The following is a 13443-nucleotide window of genomic DNA, read 5'->3' as shown; positions in this document are numbered from 1 at the left end:
GACATCAAGCGAAGAGAGAGGAAGCAGTCTTGGCAGATGTTGGAGAAGTGGAGCGAGGGCTGGTCCACGATGCTGAATGCTGGTCCAGGGTGGCAGCGATTGGGGATGGAGGAAAACTGCTCAGAGTTTAAGAAAGCTTCTTGGAACTGAAAGCCAATGAACTGGAGACATCTCTAGGATGTGACAGAGTTTTAAAACTTCACCCTTAAAAATTCCTTGGGAAAGCAATCATTTCTTTATAAAAAAAAAAAGTAGGAAAGAAAAGAAAGAAAAACTTTAAAGGGATTTGAACATAAAAGCAAAAGGCTAAGAAGCCAACCCCAAAAGAAGTTGCCTACGATGGCATGCAGTATTTGAAAACTAGCTTCTAGAGAATTTACCAGAGTGTGAAAGAGTTATGCAAACCGATCGATTTTGGCTTAGAGCGGTCTCAAGTGTGTTATAGGGCTGTGAGCATTTTCTCTGAGATACGTATGAGCGAACTTTCAGACACACCTCCTCCTGGGGACAGCAAGCTTTATCACAGTCATGAGATTCCAGTTACGTGGTAGGAAGACTCCCATGCACATGTTATTAAATAGGCTGTGCCTTTCCCTTAACAGGAAAAGATCTCTTGTTTTGGAAAGAGCAAGGCAGCACTCAGACAGGAAGGGCTCCTTAGTGGCGAGCTCAGTGACTTCAGATCTTTTGTTCTTCAGTCTCCAGAGCTAGAGCAAAGGATGTGGCTGGGGTAGGAGGCGGGGACTGTGTGTGTGTGTGTGTGTGTGTGTGTGTGTGTGTTTTCTCATTTCCGCTTCCCCTTTCTGAGCTGGCAACAGCAATTTCATGAGGACAGAGAGAAAGGTACAACATGCAATATGATACTTTGTCACTGTCCTCACTCAGGTCCCCATACCTGGGAAGGGCTTGGCCGGGCTTTGACAACCGCTTCGCCTCACATGCTGCTCTCTACCAGCAGACAGGTGAGTATAATTTCCACCTCAATTTTAAGATGATACTGATTTGGGATGGTGCTGGGAGATAGGAAGCAGGTAGGAGAGAAATCACGTTGCCAAGAAAAGGGAAAAGTCAGGAGCAAATTTCCCACATTCTCGACTTCAACCTTAAAAAATTCATCATTACCTCGCGGAACAAAATGGTCCCTTTTTTTTTTTTTTTTTCCTTCCTCCTATTCCCAGAAAGGTACTCTGTGTCGGGTCACAAAACATGGGTTCTTCTGATGGCCTGAAGTAATATTTAAGAATTTTTTTACCTTTCTCACCTGGGAAGTCCCTCTCTGTGTCCTGCTGTACTCCCTTGTGCTGTAATTCCAATCTGATCCTAACTTTGAAAGGTTCTCAAGGGGAAGAGTTTCTCAACTTCCCTATAGGTTCCATTCCAGCTCCCATAACGGTGAACAAGTGGGAATCTCTAGCTGAAATCAATGTTGCTTTTGCAGATGTGACTACTTTCCTCAGAAGCTGCAGAAGAAAGCTGGTGAAGAGATAAACTGTAGCAAGATATACGGTGATTAGATACGAGGGAGAATTCACACCATCGGACAATGCCAGGCCAATTCAATGGGAAGGTTCTAGAAAGATAACCACCTGTGAGGGTTGTTTTCCAGACTGTCCATCTCAGAGATGGATCTGTGGATATGTTGACCACTTAATGACTTACCTCATCTGGGATGGGGGGGTCTGTGCTCCGTGACTTACCTCATCTGGGATGGGGGTGGTCTGTGATCCTCCAGCACCCTTCATCTTATAGGCAGCCAGGCTGAGCATGTCACTCCCTACATGAGTTTGGGGGAAGGTAGAGGAGTGGAAAGATCCTTGCACTGGGGTTTTCCCAGGCCCCCGCTGTGCTCCTGCACTTTCCAGTGGGTGGAGAAGAGGCGGGTCCCCAACACAGAACGAGGACAAGAGAAAAGAGCCCCACAGAAATGGTTTGATAAGATCATGAGGATTTATGAGTACTGGTGACTCTGTCTATCACAAATGACTGCCTGTCTAGGCAAGGGGACTTTTTAGACAGTAATGTGGGAGGCCGAGGATAGGAGGTTGGAGGTTGGAGGTTGGAGGTTGGAGGCTTTCAACTTGTGTGTCCAAGCTTACAGACTTAAGGGTTGTTAGGCTAGAGTGATTGGAGCCAAAGATCTGGCATGATTATCCTGTAACAGGATGCATTATTAGGAGGAAGGTAGGCCAGGTTTATTCTCTCTCTCTCTCTCTCTACTAGAATACTATCGGGGTTAACAAGCAGAAGGTGTAACAAGAGGGATAGAAAGAGATCTAACAAATGATTTCTTATTCATGGACACCCCAGGGAGTTTAAAGCCATCTTAATAACCTTTCATCAGAACTCCCTGGCCCCTGAAAGGGGGATGGAGCCTTGGGATTAAACATTACATAGTGGCCACAGGAATCAGAACAGTCATTTTTAGCTCAGGGTTTATGACTCGCATTCTAGTGGAGAATGGAGAGGAGGTTTGGTCTCAGCTTAGATCATGACTCGTGGGCCCACTCTAGGCTACAGTAAGGAGAAAAGGTCAGACATTTATTGCCACTTGATAACTGACAACTGTTTTCCACCTGCAGGGCAAAATCGAAGTGGGTATTCTGGTACCCACTGTGCTTTGTGCCCTGCCCACACCCAAGCCTAACACAGAATTGCTTAAACACAGATTTTGAGAAGAGAGGGTGTAGATATGTGAAAAATAAGAGGGGAGAATAAAAATGAGCCCATGAGGGAAAGAGCTGCATTACCATGGAAACAGGGATGAAGAATTAAAGACGTGCCAAGAAAGCTGCTCGCCCTCACTTCTGTCTCTAGACTGAGCTATCTACACACCAGGACAGATGAACAGATGTTTCTTAGTCCTGCTAGCTTTAGAGCCCATCCAGGTGAAAAAAAAATTAGTATCTCCCAACACTGAGAGCACCGAATGACTCTTTTCCAAACGTATAACTTTAATGTTTCCTGTGGTACTTGACAAGCCTTCCATGGAACTCATTCACACTGTGGAAGTGGACGTAGGGAAGAAAGGGAAGGAGAGAGAAAGTAGTCTCTGGTGGTCTTCTTTCAGTATTTATTCAGCTGAAATTATTTGGGGGAGAAAGGTGGTGAAAGAGGAGGGTAAAATAGTTGTATTGATTAATTGGAATTTTTCTTGGAATTGTCAAACAACATTCCCCCTTTTCCCTGAAATAGATTGAATTGCTGCTTTAGACCACAGACGTCTCCGAATGCTCAAAGGCTATACTCAGGGTAATGTTTGCTCTGAAGATCTTCCCAACTGCGGTGGCATGGAAGAGAACTAGAAATCAGGAATGTATTTCCTATCTGTGAAGGAATGTGAGAGCATAGGGCAGGTTGGGGGCGTGTTGAATGGGGTGCAGTCAACCTGGTTTGAGGTGCAGATTGTCCTATCTACAAACAGAGACATGGCTGTCCTGGGATTTCCCACAGGCCTTTGCAATGGGGGTGATATGTGTGTATCTTGGCTGTAAACGCGAATGAGATGCAGAAGGTCTTGTGGGCCTCATCATGGAAACTCTGTTTCCTCCTTCTCTCTTCCCACGCTTGTTTTCACTCTTAGTCCCAGTTTATAGGCCCTGGTTGGGTGTAGGCACGATACAGACAGAAGAGAAGAGAGGTCTGTCTGATACATGTTCCTGGGAGGAGCCCCAGAGTGGAAACCAGAGTGTCATGAGGAAGGCTGTGTGATGTAAAGGAAAAAGCGTACACTTGGGGCTCCGAACTTGGGAACTTTGAGTCCCACTTATAACTGTCATATTTTATGTGAGTTCAGATAAGCCTCTCTCTCTCTCTCTCTCTCTCCCTGTCTCATTGTCTCCTTCCGTCTCCCTATCTTTCTCCCTCTCTCCCTCCCTCCCCACTCCTCTTTTTCAAAATGACTGACTGGGATTAAATGGTCTCTCTGGTCCCTTTGGACATTAAGTAAGAAGGAAGGACCTACTTAGTGTTTATGTTTCATCTCTGCTTAACAGCAACACCCCTCTTTCACCATATGGATTTTACACACACTACTGTATCATGTTGCTCACTCTTTCTTCCTTCTTATTCCTGGAAATGTCCCAACTTTAGTGAACAACCGTTCACTGAGGGAAGATTAATAATGATAACTGCTATCCTTTATGAAGCACCTCCCTTATACATCAGGGACTTAACATACATCACCTGATATTAGCTCCCTAGAGCTCAACTAGTTGTATGTTACCTGTTTTACTTATGAAGAAACTTAGGTTTAGAGGGGACAGGTAAGTTACCATTTACATACGCAGTAGGGAGATAGAACTGTGATTCCCAACAAGGTTTATTCTGATTCCAAGGCTCTTGCTCTTTCTACAGTTTTCCTTCTCAAAAGTTGGCCATCCTTACTGGTCCCTTAAAAATACCCCCTGAGATACCTGCAAACAGCTGATATTTAACAGGTACAAAATGTTAGATCCATAATGATTGTTAAAATATTCAATAGTTCCGGGGTGCCTGGATGGCTCAGTCGGTTGAGTGTTCCACTTCGGCTCAGGTCATGATTTCACAGCTGGTGAGTTCGAGCCCTGCATCAAGCTTGCTGGTACCAGCACAGAGCCCACTTCAGATATTCTGTCCCCTTCTCTCTCCGCCCCTTCCCCACTTGTGCTCTCTCTCAAAACAAAATTTAAAAAAAAATTTAAATAGGGGCACCTGGGTGGCTCAGTTGGTTGAGTGTCCAACTTCAGCTCAGGTCATGATCTCCTTGCTCGTGGGTTTGAGCCCCGTGTCGGGCTCCATGCTGACAGCTCGGAGCCTGGAGCCTACTTCGGTTTTTGTGTCTCCCCCTCTCTCTCTGCCCCTCCCGTGCTCGTGCTCTGTCTCTCTCTGTCTCTCAATAATGAATAAATGTTAAAAATTTTTTTAATATTTAAATAGTTCCATACCAAGTTATGATAAATATCAATTGCTTCAAGCCACTGAGCACCCATAACCAACCCAACTATCCCACAAGTTTCTCCACACTGGCTCTGATTGGCCTGTGATGCTCTATAACCATCGTTAAATGTTCTGAGTGGCACAACAATCTGAAAGTAATGTGCAATTCTAGGCAGCCTTTTTCCCCTCAACTAGAACCTAGTTGGACCCTTGTTGCTAAAACACTCTGTAAGCCTGACAAAAGCAAAACTGCATCATAATCTAGTTGGAGTTCAGAAGGAAAACTATGCTAATAACCAAATGAAGCAACACTTCCTTCACGAAGACTGTCACAAAGCCAAGGATGAATTTATTTTGGTTTACACTGTCTCTTCTATACCGGGCTATAAAGTAGAGAGTTTATATAGCATGTGAAATGGATAATTTACAAAAATAGTTTCTCCTTTCTTTTATCCCAAATTACATGTACCACTGATACTTGGGTGGTGATATTAGGTTATTTTCCTGTTCTGTAATTAATGGAAAGACCACACAACTAGAGTCAGACCAACCTGAGTTTAAATCTCAGCATTACAAGATCCTAAATATATGACCCTGGGTAAGTCACTTATCTCCCTGAGTTTCACATAACAGTAATTAGCTCAAAGGTGATTGTCTTGATTAAGTGATAGTGTTTACAGGAAGATCTTGTGGATAAATATAAGGTACTCTACACATCCCAGTTATTATTAGCACCTATCACTTTGACTTACCCATGTAGCGAATCTGACTACATCCCTTAGAAAAACATACTTGAGGTATATGATGTTCTCAGTGTAGTAATAATGACAGAACTACAAAGGTTTTCTCCTGATACTAAACTTTCTGCTTCTGCTGATGATTTTCATTAGAAGATATTCATTTCAAAGCTCTTATTTCCTGAATCTTCTTTTGTCTAATTTCCATCCTATCAGCTGAAATTTCTACTTTTAACTATAACATCCTCAGAACAAAGAGAATTCCCTCCTACTCTATTTGTTGTAGTCAGATTCCAGAACATTGGACAGGTTGTGGAGAAATATTTGGGGAGTGAACCTTTAGAGAATTGGAGAAAAGAGGAAAGGGCAAAGGGCTGGAAATGAGAGCAGAAGGGCGAAATAAGGCTTTTAAGGGGTGATTCAGGTAAATAGCAACAGAAGTAGTGTGGAATTTTTTGGTTGAGGGGGCGGGCAGTTCGTAGGAACCTCAGGGAAAAGTACCAGCAAGCTAGGACTTCCTTCCTCAAAGAAGTTAGATTAAGTACAATTTTGTAATATAAACCAGCATCAAGAAAGATAACAATCAGATTCCAAAAGGAACCTCTGACCAAGGAATGGAAACTTAGAATGGAACACTCTGGAAAAATAATTTTTTAAATATAGAAGAATTTGGTAATTCAAGTGTTACAAAATTTTGGTCAAACCCATGTGACCCCTACGTTCCATCAACAAAGGATCAGCATGACTATGCCCCAAGCCTCTTTCCTCTTCTCTACAAGGTATAAAAAATATATATACATTAGGATTTGGGACCTTGTGGAAAGTCAGGAGCACCTGTCCCGTAACACCTACTAAACGAGGGTAGTTTCTCAGCGCCAGTCTGATTCTCACGTCTCTGCAGGTACAGCATTTGCTGAGCTCTTCCTGTTGCAAAGGTACGATGCTGTGTCTGAGTTGGGGCTTGGGGGAGGGTTGATGAGGAGTGACACATAACGACCGATGGGTGACCATGTACCTCTTGCTGGGCGTGATAGAGGCACATGTGGCAGTTGCTAGAGGCAGGTAAGAGAAGCAATGACTTGAATCAGCCTTCAAAGTGTACACAGAATTTGTCTGGATAGAATATGCTGTGGATGACACAGCATAAGCCAAAGAAAAAGAAGTGGAAAAGTTGAAAAAAGGCCAGTAACACCTGATGGAATCACGCTCATTTGGGTTCCTTCTCAGCCTCCCTCGTTCAAAGACTCAAGACTCACCGCTTTCCTGGGTCAATGAAAGTTGGAAGTGTAGGAACCTCATAAGCCAGGGCCACCTTAAAAAGGAATCTGCCAAGTGGCAAGTAACACCAGAGGCCGCTGGACCATTTCCTAATGCGTACGGGGAAAATGATACAAAGGCATTTGCTTTTACAGATAGTAGCCATACAGGTATTTGAAACCCAACTCAAATAAATTCGTATACATTGGTCTCGAAGGTAAATGTACACAATATCGAATCCCACCAATTCATTTTCAAGAGGATGAAACTGCTCCCCAAGGAAAGAATGTAATTGGCTTGCCAGAAGTCAATGGATCGGGCAAAAAGTTTGAAAGAATGTCCACGTCTCCCGATTCCTCCCAGTCAGCACTCTTTACACTGCACCACACTCTGTGGCACATGTGGGTGTATGTGTTTGTGTAACTTGTCTGAAGGAAATAGCTCCACACCCTTCCCTCTCTTACAAGAGGTCCCAAGGCCTTCAAAGGTGCCATTTCGACCTCTGCGTGCACCCATCCATCCTTCAATTCTTTCTAACATTTGTCACTGCTGATGTGCTTCTCTGATATCATGTGCCACTTCCTCCAGATTCCCACAAAGAATACTCAGTTTCCTACCTCTCAGCAGCACAGCTTCCTCCCTGCAACCGCTAACCAGACAGTTCTATCCCTCCCTCCCTCATAACATCGCTGAGCTTCTCGCTCCCACATAACACCCGTGAACAGGTCTCTGTGGCAGAGATTGGGAAAATTGCTCAATTCTCTGAGCCCATGACCAGTTTGCCAAGGTTGAGATTAGCTTAGATACGGCTCGCATCCTTTCTTTCAGACTTGAAACCGTGTCGCTTCCCCAGGTGAAGAAAGTATTCCATTCTCGCACAAATTGTTCCAAAAATGGCTGTCGTTCTCAGTGGGTGGTAGAGACCTTAACTTGTCTAGCCTTTCTGTTGCCGTAACCATAATGGTCATTTATTTATAAGCCCTTCTTTGGAACACTTATTCATTGCGGATTCTGTTTCCATGGGCTTTCTCCCGTAGGTATTTACACTGACTAAAACCTTTGTGCATAGGACAGAAGAGCAAATAGGAATAGTTAAGAAGGGGTGCCTGGCTGGCTCAGTCGGAAGAGCATGGGACCCTTAATCTCATGGTCAGGAGTTCGAGACCCACATTAGGTGTAGAGATTACTAAAAATAATAATAATAATAAACTTAGAAAGGAATAGTTAAGAAATTACAACTTCTTTTCATAATTATAGGAGCTCCTAGAACAGAAACAAGTCTTAGACTCTCAAATTCATCACTTTTCTCCCAACTTGAAGATGGAAACATTGTTACATGCTTAGTAGCACACAGTTATAAATTCACTGTTAACCCTTTGGAAGCTGATATCCCTACATAGGTCTCTTAGGTTATGATGAATCTGTAAAGCAATGGGCTCCTTTGGGGAATAGTCACCTACTGAACATTCATTCGTTTAGAGAATAAGTATTTCCTAAGCAACTACAATGAATTCCTCTCGGTTTTATGCATTAGGGATACAGCTGTGAACAACCCAGACAAAATCTCTGTCCTTGTGGAGTTTATATTCCAGTCAGAAGAGCAAACAATAAATAGGATTAACAAATAAAATATCAACTATGTTAGTGATAAGGACTAAGAAGAAAAAATGGGCAGGGAAGGAAATCCGTGAAGGTGACTATTGTAGGCTATAGAAGCCGGGTCTGACTTCATGAAGAAGGTTGGTTAAGAGTGGGCTTTGCAAGTGAAGTATGTCAAAGGCTGAGGAAGAGGAAGATGGAGAGGGGAAAGAACATGAGAAAAGTGTAGGGTTTAAAAGGAGATAAGCATTTTCAGGAGGCAAAGAGGAACTTAGCCTATATGCGTGTAATATATTTTCCAAGATGCGGAGGAATGTAGGATAGAATTCCTATCGCAGAAGATGTTGAAACCCAAGTAGAGGCATCTATCTACCATCTCCATTGGTGAGATTCGGACACTCTGCTGGCCTTATAGGGGTTTAACTGTAAAACGACACATCACAAATTTATGGTATGAAAAGCATCAAATTTTAGAGCATAATGTCCCAATTGAGCAACTGAGAACAGAGAAATGGACTGAAATTTCCAAGGTCATACCACTAGCAAGTGGCAGAGTAAAGTGTGGGAGTCATATATTCTTTCTTTCCTTCTTTCCTTCCCTCCTTTTTCTCCCCCCTCCCTCTTTCCTCTCCTCCCTCCTTCTTCTCCTTCCCTCCCTCTTTCCCTCTTCCCTTCCCTCCTTCCTTCCCTCCTTCCTTTCTTTCTTCCTTTCTTCACTTCTTCCTCCCCTCCTTTTTTCCTGCCCTGCTGCCTTCCTTTTAAATCCTCCTCATCGCCAAAAAAAACCTCTCCTTCGTGAGCTGAAGAATTCTTGTGTTTGAGATGAGGTCCATTTACTCTGGGAATTAAAGACAGTAGGCAAGTCAGCCTTTGATGTTTTCTTCTTTGGACCAACTAACACCAACCTATTCAATATTTTGAAGGTGAAGAACTTGGTAAATAAACCCCAAAAGTCAAAGCTTTTTAGACTCTTTTCCTCAGTTCTTCCTAGTGGTAATTTCATCCTCCTTTTTATCACCTCACAGCATCTCTGTCTAAAGGACAAGTTTTTTTCTGCACCGCCTCTTTGTGGCTTCTCTGCGTCACAAGCTTAATTTATTCATTTAATTTGCCTTAAAAGGCACAAACAGTGGATGAAGAGCCGGGTGCTCTGGGTTAACAACTTCTCAAAGTGCCGGCTGCTGTCTCTCCTTGGAGGTTATTTTTGCTGTTGGGCTGGACACAGAAGTGAAAGAATTTAGCTCAGACAACAGTAACTATGTATTCTTTGTCTCTGGATATGTTTTGTCTGTAGCAAGCAGAGGCATCCAAAACAATTTCATTGCCCTAGGAAGGCATTTTATGTTCCGGATGTTCTTCTCAAAAATAGCTGTTTTAGGGCCTAAATTGTTGAATACCTCCCTAATGATCTTGTTTTTAAGTCCTTGAAGAATAAGAAGTCTAAGGAAACTGGCATTCTTCTTATTCTTTTTCTGTTGTTCTCCTTTGCTCCAACAATTAAAAAAAATTTTTTTAATGTGTATTTATTTTTTGACAGAGAGAGAGACAGGCAGAGCATGAGCAGGGAAGGGGCAGAGAGAGAGGGAGACACAGAATCCCAAGCAGGCTCCAGGCTCTGAGCTGTCAGCACAGAGACTGACGTGGGGCTGGAACTCACGGACCATGAGGTCATGACCTGAGCCAAAGTTGGACACTCAATGGACTGAACCACCCAGGCACCCCTCCCTTGCTCTAACAATTAAAAGCACAGCGATGAAGATGAAGCTGTTGATGGCAGCTCTGGGGAGTAGACGGATGAGACCCCGAAGAGCTCTGGTCCCACTTCTACTTGTTCACTATACGGGCTGAGTGAGAGTAGCAGGAGGGAAGAGGCAGGACAGAGTATAAGCCAGTGAATGTACCTCTAGGTACATCAGCCTCAAGGCTTTGTAAGCTCTATTTGGACAGCTGAGTGATTTTTTCCCCTCCTTCTTCCTCTTTGAATAAGTGGCTAGTGCCATCAGAATGCATCTTTGGGAGGAACACAAGAGAGGTTGAGTGGGCTGTGTTAAATGAAATATAAATGCATTGGGGCACCTGGATGGCTCAGTCGGTTGAGCCTCTGATTCGATTTTGGCTCAGGTCATGGTCTCAACAGTTGTGGGGCTGAGCCCCACGTCAGCGTGGAGCCTGCTTAGTATTCTCTCTCCCTCTCCCTCCCCCTCCCCCGCCTCTCTAAAATAAAAACTAAAAACAAAGAAAAAAGCAAAAAATATATAAATGCATTGATGAACCAAGGCGTTAACTCATAGCTATGGAGAAACCTAGGTTGACAAATCAGAAAGTAATGATCCTGGAGGTTGTGACTGCTAATTGCATAAGGCCACATCTCCTTGTTCTTTGTATTATGGGAATTCTTTTCCAAGAGAAATCTTATGTGGATCCCTAATACATAAAACAGGAAACAAAACAAAACAAACAACAAACTCAGAATGACTGTAGTTGGAGTGACATCTTGGCTGTGGCACCTTAGAAAAAGTTGTTTAACCTTTCAGACCTGGAAATTCTTCATGCATCTCTATGAAGATCAAATAAAGTGAATTGTATACATTGCAAATGTAAAGATATTCTAATTTTTTTTAACATTTATCTATTTTTGAGAGACAGAGAGAGAGTGCAAGTGGGGGAGGGGCAGAGAGAGGAGGAGACACAGAACGTGAGCTGTCAGCACAGAGCCCGACGCGGGGCTCGAACTCACAAACCGTGAGATCATGACTTGAGCCAAAGTCAGATGCCCAACCGACTGAGCCACCCAGGCACCCCTAAAGATATTCTAATTTTAATGGAAGCTTCTGAGAGGCAACATCATTAAGGATTAGAGAAAGTTTGTTTTGTTTTGTTTTGTTTTGTTTTGTTTTGTTTTGTTTTGCACAGAGAGCACGCATTCCAGCAGGGGAGAGGGGCAGAGGGAGAGAGAGAGAGAGAGAGAGAGAGAGAGAGAGAGAGAGAGAATATCTTAACCAAGCTCTTCACTCAGCACAGATCCCACAACCCTGGGATTTTGACGTGAGCCAAAATTAAGAGTCAGACACTCAACTGACTGAGCCACCTACATGCCCCCAAAAGTTGTTTTTTAATATAGTATGTCAACTTTCATGAGAAGTAGCAGTTCTTTTAAGTTAGAAGAACTTTCTCAATGTCCTTTACATCATAAGATGTTCGAAATTGCCAGATTTGCTGATTTGAAAGACTTGCCCTGGTATATTTCAGAACATTTTTTTTTTTCTTTTGGAAGACAGAGGAAGGGCTGGACATCTCCTCCCTCTTCCTGGATGGGCACAGAGGTCACGCTCCTTGAGGCAGAGCTGGGGAGTTGTGGGGCAACCCTGGGGTGGCTTCTGAACGGACGATGAGGGGGCTGTCACTGTGTTTCAGCTCTCAGAAGAACAGCATTACGTGGCGGGAGGCCCTGAAGTCTGAGCCAGGGCCATGGAGGGCTCTGTGCTGAGCCCCACGTCCTGGGAGAAGCGGCGGGCCTGGCTCCGGCAGAGCCGCCACTGGCAGACCCAGGTCTTGGAAGAGGAGGCCGGGGCTGTCCTGCAAGATGTCTCAGATCCTGAGCCTTCCAGCCTGGATGACGTTTTCCAGGAAGGTAAGAGGCAGTTAGACCACAAATAGACTTCCACATCGCCTGGTGCTGGGGAAAATGTGCCCACGGGCACAGGTCTGCAGAGCGTGGGCAGTGGTTTCCTGGGTGAGGCTAGGCCTTCAGGGAGGCTCATTTTGCTGGGTTTAATGAGTTTAAAGGAAGAAGAGTGAAATGATACAAGATATAGATTGTGGGAGAGAGAGAGAGATAGGCATAAGATGAGGAACAAGAAAGCACATTGTTGCATCATCCCGGGCTATAAGGGCCTGAGGTCAGGGTTCTCTTGAATGCTTTGGGGCATTTTTATTTTGTCTGTGCAACAATGTTACACTCAAGTGGATGCTGGGACTCTGACTTCAACTCCGCTGCTAGGGAGCTGTGTGACCTTTGGCTAGTCACTTACCTCTCAAAAGCGTGTTTGTCTGATTGAAGTGGTCATACCTCAAGTCGTGGCAGTACGTTTTCTACGTGCCTGTCACAGCTTCTCAGAGGTTCAAATGAGACTGTAGACCTAAGAGTTAAAAAAAAAAAAAAAAAAAAACTTTTATATAAATAAATCCATCCTTGCTTATTTGGCAGAAAACAAAAGTGTAAGAACAAAATTCTGATTTTGTGTTGTCTTTTTCTATTTATTATTATTTTTTAAATTTTGTTAGAGAAGAATCCACCCCTGTTCCCAAACCTTGAGGAAAAGGGAGCCGTGGGCCTGCCATCCTGGGCATTTTCCACAATCCAGGCAGAAGGGGGCGGGAAGCAGAGAGAGAAGAAACACCCACTATTTTTATACATGGGAGAATTCTCTCATCTCTTACAGAAAAGCTTTGTGGGGGGAAAGGGGTCATGGTACGGCTTACATAAGGACAAACTTGCAGAACAGGCTGAGTTGCAGGGAGGAAGCCTGGCCTCCTTTAGCTCTCACGGCGATCTGCTCTCTGCTATTTCCAGGGACTCCGATCAGTAAGATTGAAGACTGGCTACAGGACTGCGGGTAAGTGCCAGACGGGCGGTGGCAGTGAGTGGGGTGGATGGCTAAATCTGCGAACAGGCCCTGACTCTTGGGAGCTCAGAGACAGGGAACTGGGTTTGACTGGGCTTCATGGTTAGATGTGAGGTGGAAATGGCGGGGGTGGGAGTGTGGATTGCAAGGGTTTGGGGCGAATGTGGGGAGTGGGCCATGAATGAAGCACAGCTCTGGGCTGAGACTAAGTTAGGAGCGGAGGCCTGGAAATCCAGACTGGATGCGGTCTAGAGTCCAGACTGATGGACATCTGCAGTTATGGGCACTGTCCGGGCTTTTCAGATCCCTCC

General features: G+C 44.2%; 1 protein-coding gene across 2 annotated transcripts in view; it reads left to right on the top strand.

The window, feature by feature from the left end:
- The first annotated feature begins 842 nt into the window (after positions 1 to 842).
- TESPA1 (thymocyte expressed, positive selection associated 1) overlaps positions 843 to 13443 on the top strand; it is a 34415-nt gene continuing 21814 nt past the window's right edge. For both annotated transcript variants that reach the window (XR_006959789.1, XM_047065968.1), the window contains exons 1-3: positions 843 to 962; positions 11922 to 12138; positions 13081 to 13123. Coding sequence is in view for 1 of the 2 variants with exons in the window: in XM_047065968.1 (XP_046921924.1) it covers positions 11976 to 12138; positions 13081 to 13123 (206 nt within the window). In the remaining variant the exon portion in view is untranslated. The remainder of the gene's footprint in view (positions 963 to 11921; positions 12139 to 13080; positions 13124 to 13443) is intronic.

Source organism: Lynx rufus, unplaced genomic scaffold (genome assembly GCF_022079265.1).
Source record: "Lynx rufus isolate CCGP_SWC_20201006 ecotype Redwood Valley unplaced genomic scaffold, mLynRuf1.p SCAF_7, whole genome shotgun sequence".
Classification (NCBI taxonomy): Eukaryota; Metazoa; Chordata; class Mammalia; order Carnivora; family Felidae; genus Lynx; species Lynx rufus.
This window is presented reverse-complemented; position numbering and strand designations above follow the sequence as displayed.